Source organism: Dama dama, chromosome 11, assembly GCF_033118175.1.
Source record: "Dama dama isolate Ldn47 chromosome 11, ASM3311817v1, whole genome shotgun sequence".
Classification (NCBI taxonomy): domain Eukaryota; kingdom Metazoa; phylum Chordata; class Mammalia; order Artiodactyla; family Cervidae; genus Dama; species Dama dama.
Window position 1 is genome coordinate 89,464,908 of NC_083691.1, and position 27,606 is coordinate 89,492,513.

At 50.5% G+C, this 27,606-nt stretch overlaps 1 protein-coding gene across 1 annotated transcript; it reads left to right on the forward strand.

Annotated features, from left to right (window-relative positions):
• ATP6V1B1 (ATPase H+ transporting V1 subunit B1) lies at window positions 1-27,390 on the forward strand. Its single transcript, XM_061156317.1, has 14 exons — window positions 1-118; window positions 6,986-7,041; window positions 19,698-19,796; window positions 20,003-20,096; window positions 20,674-20,751; window positions 21,314-21,453; window positions 22,369-22,470; window positions 22,911-23,008; window positions 23,993-24,116; window positions 24,282-24,432; window positions 24,656-24,738; window positions 25,695-25,799; window positions 25,997-26,126; window positions 26,213-27,390. Exons 1-14 carry the CDS (start codon window positions 1-3, stop codon window positions 26,374-26,376), a joined length of 1,542 nt encoding a protein of 513 aa, XP_061012300.1. The 3' UTR covers window positions 26,377-27,390.
• The last annotated feature ends 216 nt before the right edge of the window (window positions 27,391-27,606 follow it).

The window sequence follows — 27,606 nt, forward strand, 5'->3', positions numbered from 1 at the left end:
ATGGCCGCGGAAGTAGACAGTAGGCCCAGGGGTCTCCCCGGCGGAGGCGCGAGCTTGGGCGCCGCCCGAGAGCACGTGCAGGCGGTCACCCGAAACTACATCACCCACCCCCGCGTCAGTGAGTATGACCCCCAGGCGGTGTGGTCGGGTGGACTGCTGCGTCCTCAGGCCCTGCTCCTTCGCCTCGGGGTCAGAGGAGGACCCAGACCTGGGGAGACCTTAGGGGCCTTGGGTCCTGTGGAGTGGCCCGGGCGGGGGGACGGAGTCTCCAGCGCAGGGTACCCCAGAGGAGCGGCAGCGGAGGAGCTGCAGGAACCCTCCTGTGATCAGTGACCCTGCACTGAGACCCCAAGTCCACAGAGAGCTCCCAGCTGCCCCCAAGGGCGTGCGTGTGCGCCCCTGTGTGAATGTGTTTGGGGTGTGCTCCTATGCACCCCCAGAATACTCAGCATGAGGAATCGTGTAATCAAGTGCCCTGGGGTGTGTGTGCATTCTCGGGATGGGGAACATGGGAGCCGGTGTGTGTCCTGCCGTGGCGTGTGCCTTCTGGGGAAGGGGTGTGCCTGGGGGGGGTGTGCTCCCATCTCCACTTGGGTGATGATGTATGTGTGTGAATACGAATGTGATAGCTTGAGAGTGTGTACCATCAGAAAGGAGATGTGTGACAGTGTGTGCATGCAATGTGTACACTCAGGTGAGGGTGTGTGCGCCAGCATGCGGGCTCACAGGGAGAACATGGATGACTGGTCAGATGACGTCACACGTCTGTGTGTGAGCGGCTGGGAGAAGGGCCAGTGCCCGGCACCCAGGTGTCCGGTGTGGGGGCTGTGGGTGCTGGACAGACCCTTGTGAGCTTCTAAGGGGGGTTGGGGGTGGCTCGGGTGCCTGTCCTGCAGGCGTGGGCCAAGTCTGGATGTCTGGGGCCACAAACCTGGTGAGGCCCCAGGGCCAAAGCCCGCACCACCCCCGCCCGTCGTGTTTCCTTGTCCAAGGTCACGTTCCCTGGTCTGGTATGGCAAATTCCCGAATTCTCAAGACAGCCAGCTCACTGGAGTAAACCGGCCTGGCCGGCATCAGCTAAGCAGAGCCAGAGGCTCCCAAGAGGGTGTGTGTGGGGGGACTCTGGCCTGACGCTGCAGCCATCGGCCAGCCCCACCGGGGGCAGGCAGGGTGCACAGAGGGGCAGCTGAGAGTTTGGGGTGCAGCACGCCCCCACCATCGAGAGTGGAGAGCGGAGCAGAATGACCAGGCCCAGGGCTCGGGGGGCAGCTCCGGGTGGGGGCACTGGCTGAGGCCCTTGGGGGACACTGAGGGGCTTGGAGAACCCCAGCCAAGGAGAAACTGAGTGGGCTCAGATTTATCAAGGAGGTGCTATGGGGGACCGGGGAAGATGAAGGTCCAGATCCTCCCCTAGGGCAAAGCTACGGTCACCAAGGCCCAGAAATGTGCAGTGACTAGGCCCCCCTTGGGTCCAGAGCCCAGACCTGGAGACATGAGCAGAGTTGGTTGACCTTTGTCCAGGCCCTGTGACGGCCTCCCCCTCCCCCTGTGAGAATTCGAGAGCTGCCTGGGTGCTGAGGAGGGGTGGGTCTGAGGTCTGGCTCCCTTTCCTCCTTCCTGGAATGTGCCCTCCCAGGGTGCAACCTTACCCCAGGATCCCCTCCCGCCAGTCCCCTCCCAGCCGGCTTCTGTAGTCAACAAGCTCTGGCACAACGGGCAACACCCAGGGGGTTTGACCCCAGGCTGGAAGCCCGGGCCGCAGTGACCCCCCGGTCTGCGCCATGGGGCCCCTACCCAGGCGACTGTGTTCACACCCAACAGCCGACCCAGAGTCACGGGTCAGCGCGGGGTGAGCCCCTCGCTCCATGCCTGCGTTTAAAGATGTTATTGCAATGACAAAGGCCATTCCTGTGCCTCTGCCGCACACCAGTGTCCTCCCAGCACCAACCCAGGGGCCCTGGCCGGCCGGCACCCCCACCCGAGGGAGGCTGGATTCCTCAGCGTGCCTCTGCAGTTTCCTGCAACTCGCCCCTCCTCCTCGGAAGCCTGGAGGGTTTGTTTCTCCCTGGGGGTTTGGACTCCTGTGTCCCTCTCCGCCCTCCTCCCCCTACCCGGGGACTCAAAGCACTTCCAGGCAAGAGAACTTCGTGTAGAGGCAGAAAGAGCCCAGAAGGAGAGCTGGGGGACCAGAGGGCCAGGGGACAGGGCAGCTGGGTCCCCGCCCCCCAGCTCACTTGGCCATGGGTGGGGATGAGTCCAGGGGAAGACTTCCTGGAGGAGGAGGTGGACTAAACAGGCCTGAGGCATCCAAAGTGATTTCTCTGCAGTGGCTGAGGGAGGGGAATGGGTCAGAAAGGAGAGTGGGGTGGAATCAGGATGGGGAGGGACCCCGGCAGTATCCACCCTGGGAATGAAGGGACCTGTTTGCCTTCCTCGGAGCTAGAGCTGTTCTGCAGAGAGAGGTGACCTGGGGCTGTAGCTGGCTGTGTGGGGCAGAAGATGGGTAAGGCGACAGGTCGGGGCTCACAGCCTGGGCAAAGGTTAGGATGAACCGGCTGGCAGGAGGGCGGGAGCCAGGTCAGATCGCCTAGGGACTTGAGTGCCAAACCGCTGGCCGCCTTGGTTTCCTCAGCCGAAGGGCAGGGGAGGTGACAAAGAGAGTTCCACTGCTCAGGGTCTTGGGCTGATTCTAAAAACCCTCCTAACCCCTGCCCGCCCTCCCCTAATCCCTCCAGCGGGGATCAGGGAGGAGGTGCCGGAGCTGCTGCCCCGGGCTTGCCCCCACCTTGGCCTCACGCAGGGGCGCCCGCCTGAGCCCGCTCCCAGGACGCTGCAGGTGTGGCGGGCCAGCCCTAATTAGCGGAGCCCCGCTGAGCCTTTGACGGGGAAGGCGGTGGGGAGGTGGGGGCAGGCAGGGGCCCGCAGCCCGGAGAACAACCCGGAGTGTCAGCTAGGACAATGGAGAGGGGGTAGGCAGAGCAGCTGGAGGGAGTGTCTGCAAAGTCTCTGGAGGCCTGTGCCCCTCGGGGGTCTTCTGGTTCAACCCCTGCCTCCAGCAGCACCTCCGGGGTCAGGGGCATGCCCCGGGCCTGGGGTAGGAGCTCTAAGGCTTGAGCATCACCAGACACTTTCCTGATTTGTGGTGGGCCCTAGGAGAAATCAGTCGACTTCCTGGGCCTCAGTTTGCCACTCCATGCAATGGACACAGTCAGAGTTGGGAGTGGCTGCAGACAAAAGGCCTGGCTTCCAAGCAAGGACCCCTTTGTTGCACAAACCAGAAAGGGTCTAAGAAAAGACACTGTCTAGTCCGACAGAGGAGACACCCCTCGTTTGAGGGGAGAGACGTGATCTGCCTCAAGTAACAGACAAATTGGAAAGCAGGACACTCTCCTGAGTGCCAGCTCTGGGGTTTCAGAGGGAAAGGACCTAGTCAGTCAAGGGGCCTCGAAGGAAGCCAGCAGCCAGAGGCTGAATGAAAATGGCCATATAACTGGATTATCTGCAATAAATAGTCCAGGCTATGCCATATGAAAGTCGTTCAGACGTGTCTGACTCTTTGTGACCCCATGGAATTCTCCAAGCCAGAATTCTGGAGTAGGTAGCTGTTCCCTTCTCCAGGGGGTCTTCCCAACCCAGGAATCAAACCCAGGGCTCCCCCATTGCAGGCAGATTCTTTACCAGCTGAGCCACCTGGGAAGCCCAAGAATACTGAAGTGCGTAGCCTATCCCTTCTCCAGGGGATCTTCCCTGGCCCAAGAATTGAACCGGGGTCTCCTGCATTGCAAGTGAATTCTTTACTAGCTGAGCTACTAGGGATGCCCTCAGTGCTGTATTCAGCCAGCAATGAGAGCCCAGCTCCAGGCCTGCCAGGAGCCTGGGAAGGGAGCTTGTGGATGGGGCTGTGATGAGCTGAAACTTCGAAACATGCTGCGTGGAATTGAGAGGTGCGGATGGAGCTCCCAGCCCTGCTGCAGGCAAGCACTTTGCCTGGCTCCCCCAGACCCACACCCAGATCACTCCCTTCTTTGTGACCATCACCTCAGCAGGTAGAGTTGTTGGGTATCACCAAGCTGTGAAATTGGGGGGAGCCAGCTGTGAACAAAGGGAGGAAGTTGAAAGACTCGTCTCCCCCCCACCCCCCCGTGGAGTTAGAAATGATTCCTTGGGGATTTCTGGACCTGGTGGGGGGCACCCTTCCTCTCCTGCACCCCCATCTCCCTGCACGCCCCCCCCCCCACCCCGCATCTTTCTTCTGGCTAGTCTTGGTATTTTCTCCACAGGCCAGTAAGATGCCAGAGCTTCCCTGGAAATGCAGAGAAGCATTCCCTGCCCCATGCTCCCTCCCCTGTCCTCAAAGTCCTCCACCTTCCCTCTGCTGGGCTCCCCAGCCCTCTCCACTCCACACAGTCCTGGTGATCCAGAGGATGTGGGCAAAATGCCACCCGGCCAGGAAGGGCGTGTGTGGCTGTTGGGTGAGTTTCTTGGTGGGGAGGGTGATGCCACAGCCTCTGTCCTCGCCCTCCAGAGGCCGGGTCTTCCTGCACCTTTGCAGGCACCCCTGCCATTTCCTCTCTCACAGGGAAGGTGAGCCTGGCCAGGCAGCCACAATGTCCTTCTTTGTTTCCCACAGGCCCCGAGTTCCTTCCCTGGGCCTCAGGACCGCCTCAGTTGGGCCAGCTGTGCCCTTCGTCCAGCTCTCTGGGGGCTGCCTGGATGACCCCATTTGACCTGGGGGCCTCAGCTCAAATGGCTCTTCTGCAAGCTGCCTCCTCCAGCCCGTTCCCACCCACCCTGTTCTTTCCGTTTGTAGCAGTTGGCAATTATTTCCTCTGCGTTGTGCTTAGTTATGGGTCGTGTCGGACTCTTCGCAACCCGATGGACTCTAGCCTGTCAGGCTCCTCTGTCCATGGGATTCTCCAGGCAAGAACACTGGAGTGGGTTGCCATACCCACTTGGGGAAGACCCCCAACCCAGGGATCAAATCCAGGTCTTCTGCATTGCAGGGGGATTCTTTACCATCTGAGCCACTTTGGCCCTGTTTAAATTGTAGGCTCCATGTTTTATTTGCCTCCTTTATTTGCATAGCCTGTTACTGAGAAGGCCTCTGATGGTCAGGCTTGAAGGGAGAGAGGGAGGGAAGCGGAGCTTGGAGGGCAGATGTGAGAGGTCGGAGCCAGGTAACCATCTTGAGGTCTCAGCATCCAAAGGTTTGAAAATAGGCTGAGGAGTAGCTGGAGGGGGTCGGAGGAGGTCGGAAGGGGGCAATTAAAGCAGGGCCTCCAGGGAGCTGCGGGGGGTGGGGGACACGTCCAGGCTGTCGTCCCTTCCCAGGGCAGAGCCACACTGGAGCGTGAGGTGCGGGGTGCCTCCCCAAGCCACATCCCATTCGTCCTCCCTGACGGCAGGCTTGTGGGAGGCTGGGCTGTGATCATCGCAGGACTGGGGCAGAGGGCATGGTTTTTAGAGGGAAGATACCAGAGCTTGCTTGATGGGAAGGCCACGGAGAGAGGGAGCGCTGGCCGGGGACCCCGGGCGCAGCCCTCTCTAGAGCCTGGTGCCACGGGGGTGGGCCTGGCTAAGATGGAAGATGGGAAAAGGAGAAGAGGATGGTTCAGGTGGGTGGTGGTTTGAGGGCAGGAAGGTGAGGAGTGCCCTGGCTCTGGGCCCAAGTCCAAGAAGAACTTCTCTTTCTTGAGTTTTCCTAATTGCTCAAGAGAACCAGGCAAACATCTGTGCAAAGATCCCCTTGCCCACTTGGTCTTCCTAGCCCAAGTCCCTGGGAAAGGAATTTAGATCTCACAGAAATAAGGGGTTGACCACTGAGCCTTAGACCATGGAGGGTGTGGGCCGGGGCATTTAGCTTCACCTGGTGGGGCAGCTGGGCAGCCAGCTCGCTGGAACCATGAGAGCAGGTGGCTGGGAGCCATGTGGTCTGATGGGAAGCATGAGGTGTCCCAGCGCCTGCTCTGCCACAAAAGTCTGTGACCCTGGGCAGGCTTCCCACTCCTCTGGGCCCATCCTCCTGGCCTGTTGAGAAGAGGGCTGGACCCCTTTCCCACTGGAGGCCCTTCCAGCCTGGAAGTGACCTAGCAACCTCGAAGATGCCCCCGGCCATCCCACCCTGCCAGATTCCTTCCTCCCAGTTGTCTCATTGGAATTTTGAAAGGAGCCTGGGGAAGGAATACCATGTCCCCAGGTTACAGGCAAGGGAGAGACTCAGGGGCCCTCAGCTAGCCCCTCACAGAACCAAGCAAGCTTCCTGCCTGCCAGACCATGCTTCCCCGGTTGGGGTCCCCAGAACTGGAGCTAGGAAATATTTCGTGATGTCCTGCCCAATCCTTCCGTGTGAGCCAAGCTCACGTCCCCATTTCAGGTCTCTCCAGCCACCAGCATGGGGAGAGTCTGCTTCCTCCTCCTCTGTGGTTCGGCTCTCTCCCCTCCCCCACAGGCACCCAATGAACCCGGCCTCATGGAGGGGCAGGGCCCTGCTGGCCTTTCTCACGGATGCCTGGACCCCCCACCCCACTCACACACACAGTGCGCAGTCAGTGTGGGTGATGGAGAGGAGTGTGGTCCTGCCAGGGCTGGGGCAGGGGGTAGAGAGGGCAGCTCTTTTGGAATCTCCAGCTTTTGGAAATGCTGTGGGTCAGAGAGGAGGGAGTGGGTGAGTGGGGGCTGAGGCCAGAACAGCCTCAGGGATAAGAAAGACCTCTGGCTGGCTGCGGAGGGGAGGGGAGCCTCTGCCCTCGGCCGGCCCTCCCCCGGCCTCCTGCAGGTGTCCGAGACAGCGGGGCCCGCGGACAGGGGCATGACCTTTACAGCAATGGTGGCTGGCCCTGTCACAGCTAATGATCCTGACGGCCTGGGTCCCGAGAGGAGCGGGGGTGGTGCTTGGAGGGAAGGCGGAGGATGAGTCTGTGTGTCTGCGAGTCTGTCTGTCTGTCTGTCAGTATGAGACCCTCACCCGCCTCCACCCTTCCCGCAGCCTACAGGACTGTGTGCAGTGTAAATGGGCCCCTGGTGGTGCTGGACCAGGTCAAGGTAAGATTTCCATCTCTTCCCAGGGACAATTAAATCTTAGCGCTCACTGCCTCTGCGCTGATTTCTTCTAAACTGCCCTGCCCTTGGGGGTCTCCCAGGCTCCCACCCCATTCTTCCTAATCCCCCCACCCGCAGTCACCCAAGGTTTCCCCCTCCCACCTTTTCTGTGGGCCCCACCCTGGCCTTTAAGAGACCTGCTCCTACCAGCCGTCAGCAGGGCCTACTGGGCTATCGCACCTCTTTCTTCATCAGTAGAATGGCTGTATCTAACTTCTCCCGGGGCAGGAATCTCCCACTAGGCACTCAGGGATTTTTTTTAAAGGGAAGAGGAGGAGGTGGCAGGCAGATGGATAGCAGCTAACTTTTCTCCAGACCTGGAGGCTTTCAAAGGTCTTTGGAATACCTCAGCCTGGGAGCCAGCAGCTGGAGTGGGAAGTGAAGTATGCCTCACGGAGGAGGGTGTGGGCGATTTGGTGTCCCTGGGAACTGCAGAACCGTGGTAGACACTGGAAAGATTCTGAGTTCGAGGCTGGGGATTCTCAAGACACAAAGAGCCCTGCAAAGCTCCCAGGTCACTCTGCTTCCCCCCCCCCCCCACTGTTAGTTTCACCCCTGTCTCCCACCCCATGTCACCCACACCCAAACTGGATCTGGGTGCCATCCTTGATCCCTCACTTCCTGGACCCCAGTCCATCAGCACTCATGTTCCTCAGCAATCTCCCACCCACTGCTCCCTTCTCATAGCCGTGGCTTCTGGGTCCCCAGCCTGGAGCCCTCCCACCCTCTACCATGCAGTCCCAACCCCTTCCCTCCCCTAGTCCAAATTCACTAGGGCTCCCCCTGCCTTCACCATACATACCCTCCATCTGGTAGGGTCCTGCACACCTCTCCACGTCTCATGACTCTCCCTTCCCCACTTAGAAACTCACACTGTCTCTGTGTGGCGCTCCCATTGATGTCTCCAGGCCTTTGCATATACTCTGCCTTCACAACTACCTTTTCCTCATGGCTTCTTCTGACTCACCTTCTCCTGGAAGCCTCTCTTAGCCTTCTGGACAGTGAGCTTGTCTCTGTTTTTGACTTTGTGTGCTGTCTTGCCAGCAGCATCCATCGAGGCATTTGGTCACCACTTGGCCACATGTGGTGACCAAATCTTCTCCCTAACCCCCACAGTTGTACTTGGGTGGTGTTTATGAATCCCAAGCTCCCCGAGCTGCACATTGCACTTTTACTGAACACCCAGCCCATCATGCATGCTCAGTTTGTTCAAAGGAAGGGTGAGTGAATGAATGAATGAATTTAAGAGCATGACTGATTATGGGCCTGTCAAAATCTGGCCCTCTCAAAAAGATCAGACCCACTCATTTCTGGAAAACAGATTCTGAGCTCATATGGACATCACAGTTGGGCCCATTAGTGCCGGGAATGTCCTGGAATGAAGTGATGGAGTCAGACAGTGTGACTCAGACTTCTTGAATTTTAATCCCAGATCATCCCACCCTTTCTATTAACTACCTGTCAATTCTAGATCAGCAGCACCACCACCACCTGGGACCTTGTTAGAAATACAGATTCTAGGGCCCTACCCCAGACTGACAGAAACTCTGAGGGTGGGGCCCAGAAGCTTTTTTTCATTGCTATCCAGGTGATCTGATGTTCCCCGAAGTCTGAGAACCGTCTGTCTAGGATTGTAAACCCATCTCCTCATCTATTAACTGACAATAGGGCTGTTGTGGGGATCAAATCAGATAAATGTATTGTTATTATTCCTCCTCAAGAACAGCTAGGATATGCTGATATGCCGGATTAAATAGTCAGTGAATCTCCTGCTCCCTTGCCCACCTCCATCACACTCCCTACCTGTCAGTCTCTATAGGACGCTGCATGGTAAGGAGAGTCAGTGTCCATACAGACATCCAATTGTCAACTGTAAACTGGGGCTGGACTTGGAAACTGGAGATAGATCCCAGGCTATGATCCTGAGATTCCTGGACGCATCTGTAACTCTTGCAGAACATAGTAACTGGGTGATGGAGAGACTCAGAGAACCCTGGGCTTGCAGAGGGAAGGAAAGGAACCAGCAGTTGATAGCCTCATAAGTGCAGGAGATGGAGAAGACACGTTTATGCATCTCTCTCCACTGTCTCACATCCCTTGTTCTAGAGTTGCTTGGGCAAAAATGCCATAATTCTGTCTCTATAGCGCCACCTTCTGCCCAGATTGAATCACACAGGCAATAACGCTTTCTGCTTCCATCTTCCTCAAAAGGAAAAATAGCTGGTTGGGAAGAATTGTGTAGGTCAGAAGTTCTTAGGAATTCCCTGGTGGTCCAGTGGTTAGGATACAGTGCTTTCACTACAGGGATCCAGCTTCGATCCTTGGTCAGGGAACTAAGAATCCGCTTGGCCAAAAATAAATACGAAGTTCTTAGCCAGGTACTAAGAGCTTGGAGATTGTATATAAACCTTTTTTTTAAGGAAAAAAACAGGAATTTTATTCAAGCCTGACTGAGGCTCAGAGCCCGGGGAAGCAGATTTTCAGAAAGCTCTGAGAACTGGCCCACCTGTTAGAAGTCTAAGGCATAGTCACACACATTTTAAGACAAAGGATCGTACATCAAAATGACTTCTTGGTATTTTACATACAGGTCACCAAAGATACATAGTCCAGGTAAGCATACACAAAGTGAGCAGCAAGTCACCATGACCCCTTACAGAGCTGAGAAAGAACATTATTATTATTATTATGTTTTAGTTGTAACACAATCATTCTAGTTTTATTTTTTAATTAATTTATTTATTTTACTTTATAACATTGTATTGGTTTTGCCATTCACTGACTTGAATCCACCATGGGTGTACATGTGTTCCCCATCCTGAAGCCCCCTCCCAACTCCCTTCCCATCCCATCCCTCTGGGTCATCCCAGTGCACCAGCCCCGAGCATCCTGTATCATGCATCGAACCTGGACTGGCGATTGGTTTCACATATGATAATTTACATGTTTCAATGCCATTCTCCCATATCATCCCGCCCTCGCGCTCTCCCACAGAGTCCAAAAGACTTCAATACATCTGTGCCTGTCTTCCTGTCTGGCATACAGGGTTATCGTTACCATCTTTCTAAATCCCATATATATGCGTTAGTATACTGTATTGGTGTTTTTCTTTCTGGCTTACTTCACTCTGTATAATAGGCTCCAGTTTCATCCACCTCATTAGAACTGATCCAAATGTATTCTTTTTAATAGCTGAGTAATATTCCATGGTGTGTATGTACCACAGCTTCCTTATCCCTTCATCTGCTGATGGGCATCTAGGTTGCTTCCATGTCCTGGCTATTATAAACAGTGCTGCGATGAACATTGGGGTGCACGTGTCTCTTTCAGATCTGGTTTCCTCAGTGTGTATGCCCAGCAGCAGGATTGCTGGGTCATATGGCAGTTCTATTTCCAGTTTTTTAAGGAATCTCCACATTGTTCTCCATAGTGGCTGTATTAGTTTGCATTCCCACCAACAGTGTAGGAGGGTTCCCTTTTCTCCACACCCTCTCCAGCATTTATTGCTTGTAGACTTTTGGATAGCAGCCATCCTGACTGGCATGTAATGGTACCTCATTGTGGTTTTGATTTGTATGCAGACCTTTTAAGGAAGTAGTCATATGTCTGTGCATTGAAGGGGAGGGAGATAGTTTCCACAGTTTAATCTGATTTTCTAGGGCCTGTGACCCAGAAAAGGCTACACCTTTGCTTTGTCAAGTATAAAATGGACTCTTCTAGATTCTTGAATAGCCACACTCCAAGACCTGATCTCACAAAAGCACATTCATATACTCACACACATACCTGCACACACAAGTACACAGGTTCTGCAAGCATTAAACAGGAGTCTGGATATTTCACGTCCTCCTGCCTGGGATATGTTAGAGAGATTTCACTAGAGCAGTGGTTTCTGAGTCAGCAGCCTGGGTTGAGACTGAAGAATGTGCATTCCTGAGATGTTCCCAGTGGCTACTGCTGCCTGGAGACCCAGGCCGCACTTAGAACCGCTGCTCTGAAGGATCTTCAGCTCCTATATTTTGTGTTTCCAACTGGCCCTTATTTGAGACTCACCTTATCTACCAGACTTGGTTCCAGATGTCTGTGGTGGCTCCCAAACTTCAGGGAAAAAGCTTGTGTGTATCAGCTCAGACAACAGTCTCCGAGGAGGAGTCCCCAGACTGCCCTGGGTGTTGTCAGGGGCAGAGGTCTGGGAGGCAGCACACCCTGTACACATCCTGCCAGGCTTGCTTAGAACTTTCCAGGCCTCTGTGCCTGCCCCCTGGCTGGCTGGGATCCAGGTTGAATCTGCAGCAAAGGAGGAGGGTTGCAATGAACTGTCCACATTCCCTGCAATCCTCTTAGTAAGGAACAGTGAGAACTGAGAGAATCAGGCTGGGAATCAGGGTAGAAACACAAGCTCACTGCTGCACACCCTGCTCTAAGTGGCTAAGCCGACCCCTCCCCGCAAATAAATAACTGGCATTCTCTTCCTAAAGGATTCTGGACAGTACGCTCCATGCCCCCGCCCCGTGCTTCTGACCATTCTTCCTTCTGTCTGGCTGTAACCTTCCTGCTGTTTAAAGTTCCTTTTCTCTGATGTTTCATCTTTCAGGGACACTCCGTGTGCCAGCTCCTCTCCCCTGCCCCTCACCCACAAACACACAAAAAAACGGTGGGTTTTATCACCCAGCTGCCTGTCTTCTCTTGGGTCCACTGCGTGACTGCCTTGGGGCCCACTCGGGCCGGGGCTCCGTCCGGTAGTTTTCCCCCTGGGGTTGGCAGCCCACCATCTACGCCGCAGACAACGAGGCCTTTTCCGAGAGCGACGCACAGGCCCGCGGAGAGCGGGAGAGGGGAAGGAGCCGGGACCCGCACCTCACTGGTTTCCCGGCCCCCAGCCCGCTGCTCCTTGCTCTCGGGCTTCCCCTTGTGGCTGTGAAGCCAAAGCCGGTCCCCTCGCGGACCTCAGAGCGCTCCTCTTGGAGCGGTCCCCACTCCGTGGGGTCTGAGGGTGCCCCAGGGGAGAACAAGGTCGCCTTCCTGGAATGCTCTTCACAGAACAACGAGGGGCCCGAGCCAGGGCTACTGTCAGAGCTGGGAAGCCTCCAGTCCCAGGTTCCACCCCAGCAGGGGTGCCCTGGGAAAGGGGACCCCGTCTTGCTCACACCCTTTGGGAGAACTGAGCCGTCCACCCCTCTTCCCTGGCCCTTACGGTCACGGGCTTGTGGACAGCAGGGAATATAACGATAGTAACGATGGTGACAACCACATCACTGTACTTGAATATGTCTCCAATTTTTTTTTTTTCTTCTATTTTTTGGCTTCACGGGGCACGTCCCAGATCTTGGCTCCCCGGCTAGAGATGGAACCCCCACTGCGTGCAGTGAAGGGACGTCCCCCCAACTTTTTTTTTTTTTTTAGATTTTAATTACGTGCACTCACAAAACATGCTTTTTGTAACTAGTGAAATTAAAAACACAAAGTTAACTATTTGCTCCTGACCTCTTTATTCCCAACCTCTTGATAACCAAGTAAAGATCCTGCTATATGTGGGCAAATACAAACATGTTAGATGTTAATGTTGGTATTTGTCAGTCTTTTAAAATGTGTGGAGTATTTCCTCCTTGTGGTAGGTTTTAGTTATCCTTTTTGATAGTGACTGGTTTGGATTTACTGTGGTATGAATGTACTGTGATGTACTTCCTTTTGGATAGACATTCAGGCTGTTTCCAGGTTTTGCTGTTACAAATAGTACAGCAATATATATCCCTTTTATACGGATGCCTTTATTGCTGCAGGATAGATTCTCCCAAAATAGAACTGCTGGTTCAAAGTGTATATTTCTTTTTATATAGATATTGACAACTTGGAGCAAAATTGCTTGTCCAGCAAAGGCAGTGATACATGAGAGGACCCACTTCCTAGCATCTTATGATCACTGAATATGTGTTCACCTGTAATTTTGCCTAATAGCTAAGACTAGTTCTGTCTTGCTTCTAGGTGCGTTTCCCTGATGACTAGGGGGAGTTGAGTATCTTTCTCTGTTGACGTCTCACTTCCTCCTCTGTGAACTCTTCCTGTGTATTGAGTTGTACATTTTGCTTTGTTTATTGTTCACCTTTGTTGATGGTATCTTTGTCATACAGAAATTTCAAATGTTTATATTATCAAAGATTTCTATTTTTTGTTTGTGGCTTCTGGATTTCCTATCTTGCTTAAAGATGTCTCTCTCATCCAGATTTTAGCTAAATTATTCTGTAAGAAGGGAAAGAAGAAAAGTTCTTCTGGTGTTTTGTTTGTTTTAGTTTTATATTTAAATTTTTATATGCCTGGGGTCTGTTTTGTGTTTACTATGGGAGTAGATACCCAGTTATCTTAGAACCATTCTTAGATAGAACCTTAGATAGAACCATATCTTAGAACCATACAGTAGATTCTTTTCTCCTGTGAACTCATATGCCACATTTGCTCTCTAATAATCCCCTAAAATCTGGGCTCTGTCTCTGAACTGTAGCCTTCCCACGTCACTGTTTCCCTCACACCAACACTGACCACTTGACCTCAGTAGCTTTAGAGCTTGTTTTAATATCTGACAAGGCAAGTCCTCCACTCCTAATCTTTTCCGTAACTGCTTCTGGATATTCTCAGACATTTAAATGATTTTAAGATCATTTTTAAGTTCCAGGAGAAACAATCCATTGGGGAAACATTGAATTTATATACATATGAAAAGGATTTGAATTTTTATAATAGTAAGTCATACTGTTTTGGAAAACACTATTGCTCTCCATTTGTTCAGGGCTTGTTTTCTGTCCTTTAGTAAGATTTTATTGTTTTCTTGTACTTTTCTTGTTAAATTTATTTCCAGACATTTTATGGGTTTTGACCCTATTGTGAATGAAATATTTCTCTCCACTTCCTCTTCTGTTTATTGCTGGAATAGAAAAGAGAGCGATTGATTTTTTTTTCCCTTTTTGCATAAATTTTGTTGAACCCTTTTAACATTCTGTGATTCTTTTGGGGAGAAACACAGTCTTTTTAAATTGAAGTATAGTTGATTTACAATATTATGTTAGTTTCAGATGTACAACAAAGTGATTCAGTTTTGTTTTAAGTTTAATTGAGGTATAGCAAACACACACAGAAGAAAAGTCATGACTATAAAACTTAATGAAGGGAACACAAACCAAGAGTGACTGTTTTATTTTATTTTTCGGATAATGAGATAAATTATGAGAATGGGATTAACAGGTACAAGCTACTTAAAATAGCTAAGCAACAAAGATTTACTGTATAACAGGGAACTATATTCAAATCTTATAATAACATATAATGGAAAATAATTTGAGAGTGATTGTTATATATTTATCTTATATATAGCCAAGTTTTCTTATTAATTCTGGGTGGGGTTGTTTTTATTTGTTTTCATTTTAAACTGGCTCCTCTGAAGGTTTTTTAGATATGCAACATCATCTGCAAATAAAGGGAATCATGTCTCTTTTTCCATTGGCATACTTTAATTTTACTTTTTATTAAAACAATTTCAAATTTATAAAAAGTTGCAAAAATAAAAATAGTACAAGGAACATCCATATACCTATTTGTTTTAGCATTTGCTCTGAGTGTATGTGTGTGTGTGTATGTGTTCTTGTTTTTATTTTCTTTAGAGCTTTTGAGGGTAACTTATATCCAAAACTCTAGTGTGTACTTCTGAAGAATAAGGATATACTCTTACATAACCACAGTAGTCATCAACACAAAATTGACACTGATACTTTAATCTACAATCTATATTCCAGTTTATAAGCTGACCTACTAAGTCTTTTATAGCATTTTTCTCCCTCTGGAATAGGATTCAGTCTAGGGCTGGATATCACATTTAACCATCATGCCTGTTTAGCCTTCTATAATCTGGAATGTTTCCACAGCCTTTCTTCAACATTTCTGAACCTTTCAAAAAACTATCTATGGCTGATTCATGTTGATATTTGGCAGAAAACAGTAAAAATCTGTAAAGCAATTATCCTTCAATTAAAACATAACTTTAAAAAAAAAATTAAAAAAACAGAACATTATTTATGTTTAGTAGTATACTTTTCAACTTTTTTTCTGTCTTACTATATAAACTAAAATTTATATTTTATTATATTATGTAACAGTGGGGATATAAGCATCTCTTTCTGTGCATTACTGATTTTATTGGAAATGAAATGGGTTTAGCATTTTACCATTTACAAGGATGTTGATGTATACTGATGTCTATCTAGTATGCAAGGAGTTACCTTCCATTCCTGTTTTACATAGAACTACATTAGAAAACAGCTGCTGGATTATATCGAAAGCCTTTTGGCTTCTATTTACATAATCCTGTGTGATTTTTCTTTTAGGTTCACAAACTCCCTATTATTATGAACAATGTTGTGAAATGTTGACTGATTCCCAAAGGTTGATTGATCTAGGCTGGCATGGCTGGAATAAACCCTACTTGGTCATACTTGTTTATTTATTTAATATACTATTTGATTTGACTGACCAATAGTTAATTTATAATTTAAAATTTCTGCATCTATAAGAAAAATTAGTCTAAAGTTTTTTCGGGGATACTATCTATTAGATTTGGGGTTTGGGAGTTTTTCATTTTACAGTTTTGTTTTCTTCTAATCTCTATTTTCTCCCCATCTTATTACTTTGGTTAGTTCCTCCAATAAAGCTGAATGGAATGATGATAGCAGGCAGTGTTGTTTTGCTTCTAGTTTTAAAGAGAATGTTTTATACATTATACTATTTTCTATAGGTTTTCTGAGCCTACTTTTTAAGGTTAAGGAATTCCCCTTTTATTCTGTTTTCAAAGAATAGTTTTGTTCTTTTTGTTTGTTTTTGTTTTCAATCATGGGTAGTTTAACTTTTTCTAAAACTTGTTGAAATAATGTGTTTTTTAATCTTCTAATTCATTAATAAGGTAAACATATTAGTAGATTTTCTAATATTAGACTAACTTTGAATTCCTGGAATAATCCTAGCTTAGTCTTTTTTATCTTTATTTGTGTGAGTGTGCATTTATCTTCATTTTTTGTTTTTAAAAATTTTTCTTTGATTCTTTGCTTTGTTTGTAACTTCGTCTTTTTTGGTACATTGCTGGATTTTGTTTGCTAATATCTGCTTAGTATTTTTGCATCTATGTTCATGATTGAGATTGCCTATAATTTTCCCATTAATATCTTATTTTGTATCAAGGTTATCCTTGACTCATAAAATGAATTAAGACTGGAGTTTTTCTTTCAGTCTTTTGAAGAGCTTAAGTAAGTTTCAAATTATTTGTTTCTTGATTGTTTGAACTCACTAATTATCTGGGACTAGTGTTTTCTTCATGGAAATATTTTAAGTTATTTATCTGATATCTTGAAGATTATAGGTGTATCCTGGCTTTCTATTTTGTTTTTAATTGAATTTGATTTGTATTCTTCAAGAAATTTATTCATTTAATAAGATCTGAAATGCTGCATAAAGTTATTCCTGAGTTTAAAATTATTTTTTAACAGTATTAGTACAGCTAATTTTGACTTTTTTTATTGCAACAATTATTTACTCATGTCTTTTTTCTTAGTGTTGCCAGAGATTTGTCTATTTTATTAAGCTTTCAAAGAACCAGTTTGACTTTGATGATCTTCTCTATTATGTATCTGTTTCTTTTTCAATGATCTCTGCCCTTTTATTATTTCTTCAATTTTATTTGGAATTTTAATGCTGTTCTTTTTTCTAATTTTTCATGTTGCATACATTCAAAACTACCTCTACCTTATCTTTTTTCTAATATAAGCATTTAAAACTTTAAATGTGTCACATATATGCTGAAAAATAGTTTTTCATTTTTGTTTAGTGCTAAATGTTTTCTAATCTGATATTTAGAATGTTTCAAAATTTCCAAACATAGGAAGTTTTTCCTCACTGTCTTTTTGTTATCGGCTTCTACCTTACTTTGCTTATGGTCAGAAAACATTGTACAGCTTGCTATTAGTTGTGGCATGAAGTGCTATCCTTTTTATTATTTTTTGTTTCTCCTGTCATTTTACTTTTGATTTCCTCTAATGTCCAAGGAGTAATTTAAAGGAGTGCTTTAATTTCCCAGAATATTAGAAACACTTCATGGAGGGGTGCAGTCTTTTTATCATTTATTTTTATGGGATTATGATATGACTTATTCCCTGAAGTGAATCAAGGAAGCAAGATGGATGGGCAGCAAGCTGAGGGATGCCGGGCGATGCTATGTAATCTCTTCGGTACCTCCCCTGGAAGAAGGCGCATGTAGAGGACTTTGCTCTCCTGGTGCTGACCAGAGCTGAGGCCCAGGGTTAGAGGGGAGGGGCTGCCCTCTCAGCCCAGCTGCTGTGGCTCAGCTCATCGCCTTCTCTAGGACTCGGGTCCTGAAGTACACGCAGACAGCAGAGCTTGGGGACTCCCACCGGCAGCCCCCCACCTGCCCATCGCTGATCCTGGAGGGACAGACTGATTGTTTTTTTTAGTTGAGTTATAATTTATATACTATAAAGTTCGCTCTTTTCAAGTGTATAGTTCAGTGGGTCTTAGTCTATACACAGACTTGTGTAACCTGTCAGCACTACTTGATTCCAGAACAGTCTCATCACCTCCGAGAGAACCCCTGCACCTGTAAGTTGCCAGCCCCGATCCTTTCTCCGCCAGCCCCCAGCAATCTCTCATTTTTTGCTTTGTGGATTTGACTGGTCTGGACATTTCGTGTCAGTGGAACCATGTCCTCTGTGGCTTGCTGTGTCTGGGCTCTTTCACTTAGCATGATGTTTTCAAGGTTCATCCATGTTATAGCCTGTATCAGTACTTCATCCCTTTTTAAAGCTGACTGCATGGATATCCCACCTTTGTTTATCCAGTTATCAGTTTGTGGACTTTTTGGTTATTTTCGCTTTTTGCCTATTGTAAATAATGCTACTGTGAACCTTCATATGCAAGTTTTTATGTGGATATGTGTTCCTATTTCTCTTGGGTGTACACCTGGGGATGGAATTGTTGGGTCATATTGTAACTCTGTGTTTAACCTTTTGATAAACTACCAGGCTATTTTGTAAAGTGGCCACACAAATTTACCTTCACACCATCAGTGTCTGAGAGTTCCAGTTCCTCCACAACCTTAACACGTGTTATTATCTGTCTTTATTACAGTCGTGAGTGTGAGTGTTATTATCTGTCTTTATTACAGTCATGAGTGTGAAGTGCCATCTCATTGTGTGCTTCCGTTTCTTTGATGACTAATTAGTTTGTGCTATTCACTTAGTTGCTCAGTCGTGTCCAACTCTTTGTGACCCCAGGGACTGTAGCCAGCCAGGCTTCTCTGTCCATGGGGAGTATCCAGGCAAGAATACTGGAGTGAGTTACCATGCCCTTCTCAGGGGATCGTCCCACCCCAGGGATTGAACCCAGGTCTTCTGCATTGCAGGCAGATTCTTTACCAGCTGAGCTACCAGGGAAGCTCAATGACTAATTAGTTGGGCATATGTATATCTTCTTTGGAGAAATGTTTATTTAGATCCTTTGCCATTTTGAAATAGCATATTCATCTTTTTTTTTCATCTTTTTTTAATTAACAAACTAGTTTTTGGCTGCAGTGGGTCTTCATCGCTGCACACGGGCTCTCTCTAGTTGTGGTGAACAGGAGCTAATTTCTGGTTGTGGTACTCTGGCTTCTCATTGCAGTGGCTTCTTTTGTTGCAGAACACGGGCTCTAGTGCACGGGCTTCAGTAGTTGTGGCTCACGGAGTTAGTTGCCCCATGGCTTGTAGAATCCTCCTGGGCCAAGGATCAAACCTGTGTCCCCTGCATTGGCAGGCAGATTCTTAACCATTGGGCCACCAGGGAAGTCCAGTATTTGTCTTTTTATTGTTGAGTTGTAAGATTTCTTTATATATTCCAGAGATCGGCCTGATTCTAACACTAAGAATGAATACCTCACTTGATTAACGAAAAGAGAAGTGATCGCCTGATTCTTTTTATTCCCGAAGACTGTGAGGACTACACATGAATTGACCCCAGCCCCGTGACTAGGGAAAGATTGCCACTGGTAGATGGGGACACGTGGGAGCCAAGGAGAGCACTTTGCCAGTGTGTTCATCATTAGTCCACAGGGGCAGAAACAATGGTCAGGAGACCTAAGCAGCCATAATAACTACTACATTTTATTGAGCTGTTACAAGGTCCCAGCACCAGATAATGACTTACCATATAGTATATATTCCTTCTCACAGCAGCCCTATAAAATAGGGGTTAGTATTATTCCCACTTTAAAGATGAGGAAAGTAAGGTTCAGAGACATTATGTAACTTCTACAAGGTCACACAGCTTCTAAGTGTCAGAGTTTCAGTTCTAACCCTGGTCTTCCAACTCTAAAGTCAGTGATCCTACCCACCCAAGTATACTGCCTTGCAAACAGAATTCAAACTTTCCACTTAACCAGTCTCTCAAGTTCATTTCCAAGAGTGTCTGGGCACAAGATGGGAGAACGGAGCTTGAGGCTGGGGAAGGCTGGGGAGGAGACGGGGAGGAGACCTCTGGCCTCACTGTCACTCTGGGCTGCTCTCCCCTCCTACCAGTTTGCCCAGTATGCTGAGATTGTCAACTTCACCCTCCCCAACGGGACTCAGAGGAGTGGGCAAGTGCTCGAGGTGTCTGGGACCAAGGCAATTGTGCAGGTAAGTGGCGTCACTAAGATGTTTCTGGTTGAATAAATGAACGAACCCACAAAGTTTCCACTCTCTCATAGACTCCAAAGGCAGAAAATGGTCTGTTTTTCCTCAAAGCACCTTGCCCAGAGCTGGACACAAAGGGAGCCTAGAATGGAAGGCCCCATTCTCCCCAGCAAACCCCTTATTAAAGTAACTAACCTCTTATCCTGTAGGTGTTTGAAGGCACCTCTGGGATCGATGCCCAGAAGACCACCTGCGAATTCACAGGGGACATCCTGCGGACCCCAGTGTCGGAGGACATGCTGGGTGAGGGATAGGGTTGGGCAGGGTGGAGCGCCTGTCTGTCCATCCAGTCCAGCACCCCTGACCAAGGGCTTAACAGACCGCACTGCCGTTGCCTCCCTACCTGTCTGCCTCCCCTGGGAGCCCTGGGAGCTTAGAGGTTGTGCCTTCTCTTTGACCCCCAACTCACGCTCAGGGCCTGACTTACAGCAAGTGTTCAGTACATGAAGAAGGCAACTTCAGTAAACTAGAGGACGAGGACATTTGGGGTCAAGCTGGAGTGAACCGCGCATCCCCTAGTTTTCTCCCAAGATCTGCCATCCCTGGCTCTCTCCTCTCTCCAGCTCTAACACGCCCCACTAGAGTCATTGTCCCGGCCAAGGTCTTGCCTATAAAGGTTTCCAGGAGAGGAGGGCAGGCCCCCAAGGAGACAGTCACTGTAGCCAGCTCCCTGGGGGTCACTGAGGGCTGAAGGCAGGGGGACATGGGGCATTGGGGCAGGAGGGACAGGTGGGAGCTGGTGGTGGGGTGGAGGGTGAGCAGCGGTGAGAGCCCCAGGGCTGGTCCTGAGCATGCTCCAACCCCCCTCACCCACCCCCAGGTCGGGTTTTCAACGGCTCAGGCAAACCCATTGACAAGGGGCCAGTGGTCATGGCCGAGGACTTCCTGGACATCAACGGTAAGTGAGGCTCTGGGCAGCTCTCAGGACCCAGCTTCCAGCCACCTCTCCCCACCCCAGTCACAGCCTGTGTCACCTCACACTTGGAAGTTCTGCCCCAGATATTGCCCAGGGCCATTGCCCAGGGTTCACCCCCAGGACTGGTCAGACCGACAGGCGGACCCGGTGAGATACGACAGCGGCAAAGGCCTGCCTGTCCAGGGCCAGCGGCACTTCACGTCCCATTCCTATAAAATGCCATCATCATTGTGCAAATTCCCCACATGCCCAAGACCCTCTGCCACGTCTAACGTGCCTAGATGGCACCATCCAACAGAGCAATGGGCTGTGGTTTTTATTTAAATACACACTAATTCAAATGAAATAAAACTTCATATCAAAATGCCACTGCACGTGCTCAGTAGCTGCAGGTGGCCAGGCCTGCATCCTGAGCAGCGCAGTCAGAGCACGTTTCCATCATCGAAGAAAATTCTGTCCCGCAGTGCTACCTGGGCAGGGCTGGGGGCGGTACTCGGGGAAGGGCCTGAACCCTCCAGCAGGGCCCGTGACTGCCGTCTCCCAGGCCAGCCCATCAACCCCCACGACCGCATCTACCCCGAGGAGATGATCGAGACAGGCATCTCGCCCATTGACATCATGAACAGCATTGCCCGTGGTCAGAAGATCCCCATCTTCTCAGCAGCCGGGCTCCCCCACAATGAGGTGAGGACTGCATGGGGGCCTGCAAGCATGACCAAGGGGAAGGGACAGCGCAGAGGCCAGAGCTCGTGGGCCGGCAAGGGCGCCTCCTGTGCCAAGCGGGCAGGGGCCAGCGGAGCTGGGGTCACCGGCAGCTCTCAGGTGGCAGCTCCGGGCCTTGGGGCTGCACAGGCCCCCTTGGTGCCCGCAGACAGATCTGCAAACCTCCTTCCTGAGTGAGTGGGGCCCCCACTGGTTCATGAGCAAGCCCACGTGTAGCCTCAGTGTGGAAAGTCCTGCTCAGCTGAGAAGACAGCTCTACCCACTGGTCCTCATAGTGGTCTTTACTCGCCTGCACTGAGCAAACCCCACCTCACGCCAGCCCAACTGTGTGAAACTTCTCTGGGCAAGTTTCCTACCCTACCCCCACCACCAAGAGCGAACAGCCCAGTTCTTCCCAGAGCAGCTGGTGTGACAAGGTTTCTAGATGGTCCCCACTGACCACCCACCCCCACTACCCCTGGATGCACCCCAGCTCACCTTCAAAATGCCTGCAGTGATTGGATGGTCTAAGTGACCCTGCCTCCTGCCTACACACATGCTCATCCTGGATCTGGTAACCCCACACCCCACTGGCCCCAGAGATATCCCAGCATAGGGCGAGGGGGACAGGGGATTCTGAAGGATCTAGTTGCCCCAAACTCCGAGGTAGGTAGTTGTTCTTTGGACCTGTTTTTCCACCCTGCTCTTCATGACAGGCACCCTGGGCTGGGGCTCCCCTCCCCTGGGAGCGGCTGGAGGACCCAGGGACCCTTCGGTCCCTCCCACCTAAGGCCTCAGCAGGAGGATGGACGGAACATTGCCCTGTCCACACTCCTCAGGGGTGCCCAGAGGCGCCAGCTCAGGCTCCAGTTCTGACATCCTTCCTCCTGTCCCCAGATCGCTGCCCAGATCTGCCGCCAGGCTGGGCTGGTGAAGAAGTCCAAGGCCGTGCTGGACTATCATGATGACAACTTTGCCATCGTCTTTGCAGCCATGGGGGTAAGAGAGGTTGGGCAGATGGCAAATTCTGTAGGTGGCGGGCGGGCCCTTGGCCCCTTGGCCCCAGGCATACCCAGTCTAAGAGGGGAGGCGTTATCCTTCTCGTTGAGAACCTGGCCTTTGGCGTGTCTGTTGGGAGAGGCAAGAGTGTGAATGAGGGCTTGGCAGAATCCAAGATGATTCTGGGGCAGCTGGGAGAAGAGGAAATTAGGGGAGAAAAGATGGCTTCAGGATGGGGAACCCAGGGACCCTCAGAGGAACAAGAGGCTTAGCGGGTCAGGTGAGGAGCAGGGTGACAGTGGGCAGCTCAGCCTGACGTCTGAACCTCTGTCTGGGGTTCTGATGAGACCGCACTGACTGATAGCTGGCCAGTAATAGGCTTTACTGGAAGAGATCGGGGGGCCTGGCCCCGCCTCCAGCCCTCCCCGCTGTGTGTCCAGGTGAACATGGAGACAGCCAGGTTCTTCAAGTCGGACTTCGAGCAGAACGGCACCATGGGCAACGTCTGCCTCTTCCTGAACTTGGCCAACGACCCCACGTGAGCACCCACACTACCTGTAGGCAGCAGGCCCTGCACTTCCAAGGCCCGGAGCCCAGGTCTCAGGCTTCGCCAGAGCTGGGAGAACAACCCCTCATTGTGCAGATGGGGAAACTGAGGCTGGGGAAGAGGTGGGGACAGTGCATGAGGAGATAGCAAGAGCCAGACCACCGCCTGCTGGCCGCCTGCAGCCCATCCACCCTCCCTACAACCTGCATCCAGCCACTGCCCCAAGTCACAGCTCCTCATCTTAGACTTGCTTCCACAAGGTCACCACTAAAGAGATGTTTCCCTAAACCCTTTGCTTAGAAAAACTGCTATTTTAAAAGTCGAGAAAATGGGAATTTAAATCTGTAGGTCAGGTGATGGAAAAAAAACCCAAAAACCCAATAAACTGTCCCGGGAGCTGAAGGTACTCCAGAAACTAGGGAGCAGAGCTCAGGAGGCCCAGATGGTATCCTAAAGAAAAGTGCCATGAGCACAGGGCCCGGGGTCTGAGTGCCTGGAGTGGGAGGAACGGCTCCAGAGCGCTCACAGTGGAAGGCGCTGCAAGGCAGGCAAGCGTATGGCCCGCGTGTGTGGTCAGGAACAGTGAGGGGAACAGGAAGGAAGGAACCCTGAGGACACAGAGAGTGGGAGCCTTCTGGCTGACCCAGCCCAGGTGCCCTGGGGGAGGCGTACTGCTGAGCTCTGACATGCCATCTGCCCTGGGGACAGACCCTCCGGGCCCCGCCTGGCCCTCACCCAGCTCCCTGCCCGTCTGCCCCAGCCTCTGTCCCTGTTCCCGCCTTGAACAGCAGGATGTGGTTGAGGGCCCAGTCTCCCAGGAGCCATGGCCTGGGCCTGGGGGCTAGGGGCTGGGGCTCATCTTCCCCAGTCCCCTATAGCTGTGCACTGTACCAGCTTCCGTGCTCCACGCAGCACGGGGGTAAACGGAGCACAGGCCTGGCCTCCGGGTGCTCTGACCATTGGCCATACCTGCAGGATCGAGCGGATCATCACCCCACGCCTGGCACTGACCACGGCAGAGTTCCTCGCCTACCAGTGTGAGAAGCACGTGCTGGTCATACTGACGGACATGAGTTCCTATGCGGAGGCCTTGCGGGAGGTGAGTTGGCTGGCGAGGGGGGTCGGGCTCAGCACCCCCAGTCATGAGCCCGGAGCTGGCCCACGCAGGCCCACCCCCACCCTCACCCCATTCCTGGTGGTCACTGAGCCCCCCATGCCCCTTCCTTGTATCATCCTCTTACTCCAAGGCCCATGGGTATTACAGGTCTCAGCTGCCAGAGAGGAGGTGCCCGGGCGCCGAGGCTTCCCTGGGTACATGTACACTGACTTGGCCACCATCTACGAGCGGGCGGGCCGCGTGGAGGGCCGGGGCGGATCCATCACTCAGATCCCCATCCTCACCATGCCCAATGACGGTGAGCCACCTCCCTGCCCACTGCCCCCTGCAGTCCCCTGCCCTCCCATCCCACCCGGACACTGACAGGACCCATGCTTCTTCCGCTCCTCCAGCAGGGTAGGCACTGTCCCTTCCTCGCCTCCACCTGTCACCCTCTCCTGTGAGGGAACAGAACCTACATGGCCCTGAGTGGGTGGAGACCTGAGCACCATCTATACTGACATCAATGCATCTCTTTGCAGATATCACCCACCCAATCCCAGACCTGACGGGCTTCATCACAGAGGGACAGATCTACGTGGACAGACAGCTTCATAACAGACAGGTACCGTCCCCTCTCTACCCACTTCCAACTCTCTCCACCATCTCCAAAGACAGTGACTAATAACCAGTGTGCACTTCCCACTGCACTTCACCTCTAGTGAATGAGGCGGGGCCGGGCAAGGCTAACCCCAAACAGGAGATAATCCCCAGGAAGACAGTTTGGTCCCCAGACAGAAGACAAATCTGGGTGGAGTCCAGCCTCCTTGGCTGTGGGATCTTTAGAAAATCATTTCATCTCTCTAATCTTCAGTTTCCACATCTGTAAAATGGGAATGATAATACTTATCACACAGTTGCATTGTGGAGAACAAAATAAATTGGTGGGAATTTCCTGGTGGTCCCGTGGTTAGGACTCCGTGCTTCCATTGCTAGGGGACACGGTTTCAATGCTTGGTTACATGTCACCTAGTACAGCCAAAAAAAAAGCAAAACAACAAAAAAGTATACAGTATGAAAGTATATATAGATCTAGAAAGCATCTAGCGGATCATAGATACAAAATAAATGCCAATTCTCTTTTCTTTCCAGTAGTTTGCTTTACTGAACAGAAACAATAGGTAACTGACACAAGTAGGTGGTGAATAATATGCCTGTCCCATTGGAGGTTAAAGGTCACCCCCATGACTGTTTCCTCTTTGTTTGGCAGCTTCTTTCCTTGCAGCTAAGAACTATTAAGTTTCACTCGTTTTCATCTCAGTAATAATCAAAAGTTTTGAAATAGCTAGACTTTCATGAACTCCCCCCTCCATTCTAGGCGCACACATCTAGACACCTGTATCCCAAGCCCCAGGATTTGTGGGAGATAAAGGGCGAGGGGTGTGACCAGCCCATCTTCCTGTGGGATGAATAAGGACCAGTCTCGGGAGAACCACAGAGGGAGGGAAGACAAGTAGAGGTGGGAAGGAGGGGAAAGTTTGGACCCTGCCTTCTGCCACTCCCGGTTTCGGCTCCCCCCAGATCTACCCCCCCATCAACGTCCTCCCTTCCCTGTCGCGGCTGATGAAGTCCGCCATTGGGGAGGGAATGACCAGAAAGGACCATGGAGATGTCTCCAACCAGCTGGTAAGGAGTGGGCCCAAGGGCTGGTGGGGAAGCTAGTTTCAGAAGCCGGAGGCTGGAGCCTTAGCTGGATCACGAGCTTTTCTGGCAAACAACCCCTCCCCTTTCGGGGTCCCCGCACGCACAGTCAGATGGGGGAACACGGGACTCCTGCGGTAAGCCTGCCGTGACTGCCGATCCCCTCCCCCGCCCTCACCCAGTACGCCTGCTACGCCATCGGGAAGGACGTGCAGGCCATGAAGGCAGTGGTGGGGGAGGAGGCGCTCACGTCCGAGGATCTGCTCTACCTGGAATTCCTGCAGAAGTTTGAGAAGAGCTTCATCAACCAGGGTGAGGCGCGTTGGGGGCATTCAGGCAGCAACCGCCTTACTCCAACACACACACACACACCCTTAACGTTCGTGTTCTGTCCTTAGGGCCCTACGAGAAACGCTCGGTTTTCGAGTCTTTGGACCTGGGCTGGAAGCTGCTGCGCATCTTCCCCAAGGAAATGCTGAAGCGCATTCCGCAGAACATCATCGATGAATTCTACTCCCGCGAGGGGGCGCCGCCGGACCCCGAACCCGACACTGCGCTGTAGCCCCGCCCGCAATCTGGCCCCGGAGCAGGGTCCAGGGACCGCCTTCGTCCGTCCCATCCTCGTGGTCCACACACCTTAACCAACTCCGTGCCCACCCTCAGCCTGTGGGCTATGAGGAGAGAGGAGGCCGCTCCTACGTTCCAGTCCTCTCCCTGGATTCCCCGAATTGAGAACCAGAAGGTGGTTAAGCCTATATTCTCTGTCTCGTTCTGATAGGAGCATTTGTATTTTAAAAGTAGCCCCCATCCCATAAGAATTTATCTCATGTAAAAACAAGATTGGCAAAACATTGATAATTGTTGGAGCTGAGGGTGATGGATTCGTGAGGTTCATTAAACTATTCTCTCCACCTTGAAAAAACACATTAGTGCCTTAACCAATCACAACATAATTCTTCTTAGGGAAATATTTATCTTCCCTAAAAAGTATCTTGATATGTATCTTAGGAATGTGAGGTCATGGACCATAGAAAGCACAGTCTCAAGGCCACGAAAGATGTCTGCCTAGGAGACACCAGAAAGGAATTTGGTTTGCTCTGGGGGAGTTTCTGGGGAGACAGCCTGAAGAAAAGCGCCCCCAGTTAAGAAATGGGTGAAGAGCATCCTAAAAACCAGGATACAGATGTTCCTTTGAAAACTGCTCACTCTTCTGTAATGCCCTCCCCTCCTGCCTCCTCTGTCCCATCTACAGTGAAGTCATGAATGCTTCCTAAGAGGCAGGGAAGGTTGGGAAGGTCGATCTTCAGCAAAAGGCTGTGCCCCATTTCTGGGTCAGTGTGTTATGGAACCAGGCCAGAATTCTTGGATCAAGAGCTGACACCTGGGACTTCCCTGGCAGTCCAGTCAGTGCTTAGGACTTCAGCTTCCAATGCAGGGGATGCAGGTTCAATCCCTGGTTGGGAAGCTAAGATTCTGCATGCCTTTCAGCCAAAAAAACAAAACAGAAGCAATATCATAACAAATTCAAAAAAAAAAACTTTAAAAATGATCCACATTAAAAAAAAAAAAAAAAGAACTGACACCAAAGGAGGCCCTGAGAATGAAATTGCCGTCCCCAAGACAATTTATAGCCATTTTAGGGAAAGCTTTTGGGTGTCCACAGGGCATAGGGTTGTTTTTACTTACTTATAGCTTTATTGAGATATGATTCACATACCATACAATTTACCTATTTATAATTGTACAATTCAACAACTTTTAGTGTATTCAGAGAGCTGAGCAATCATCACCA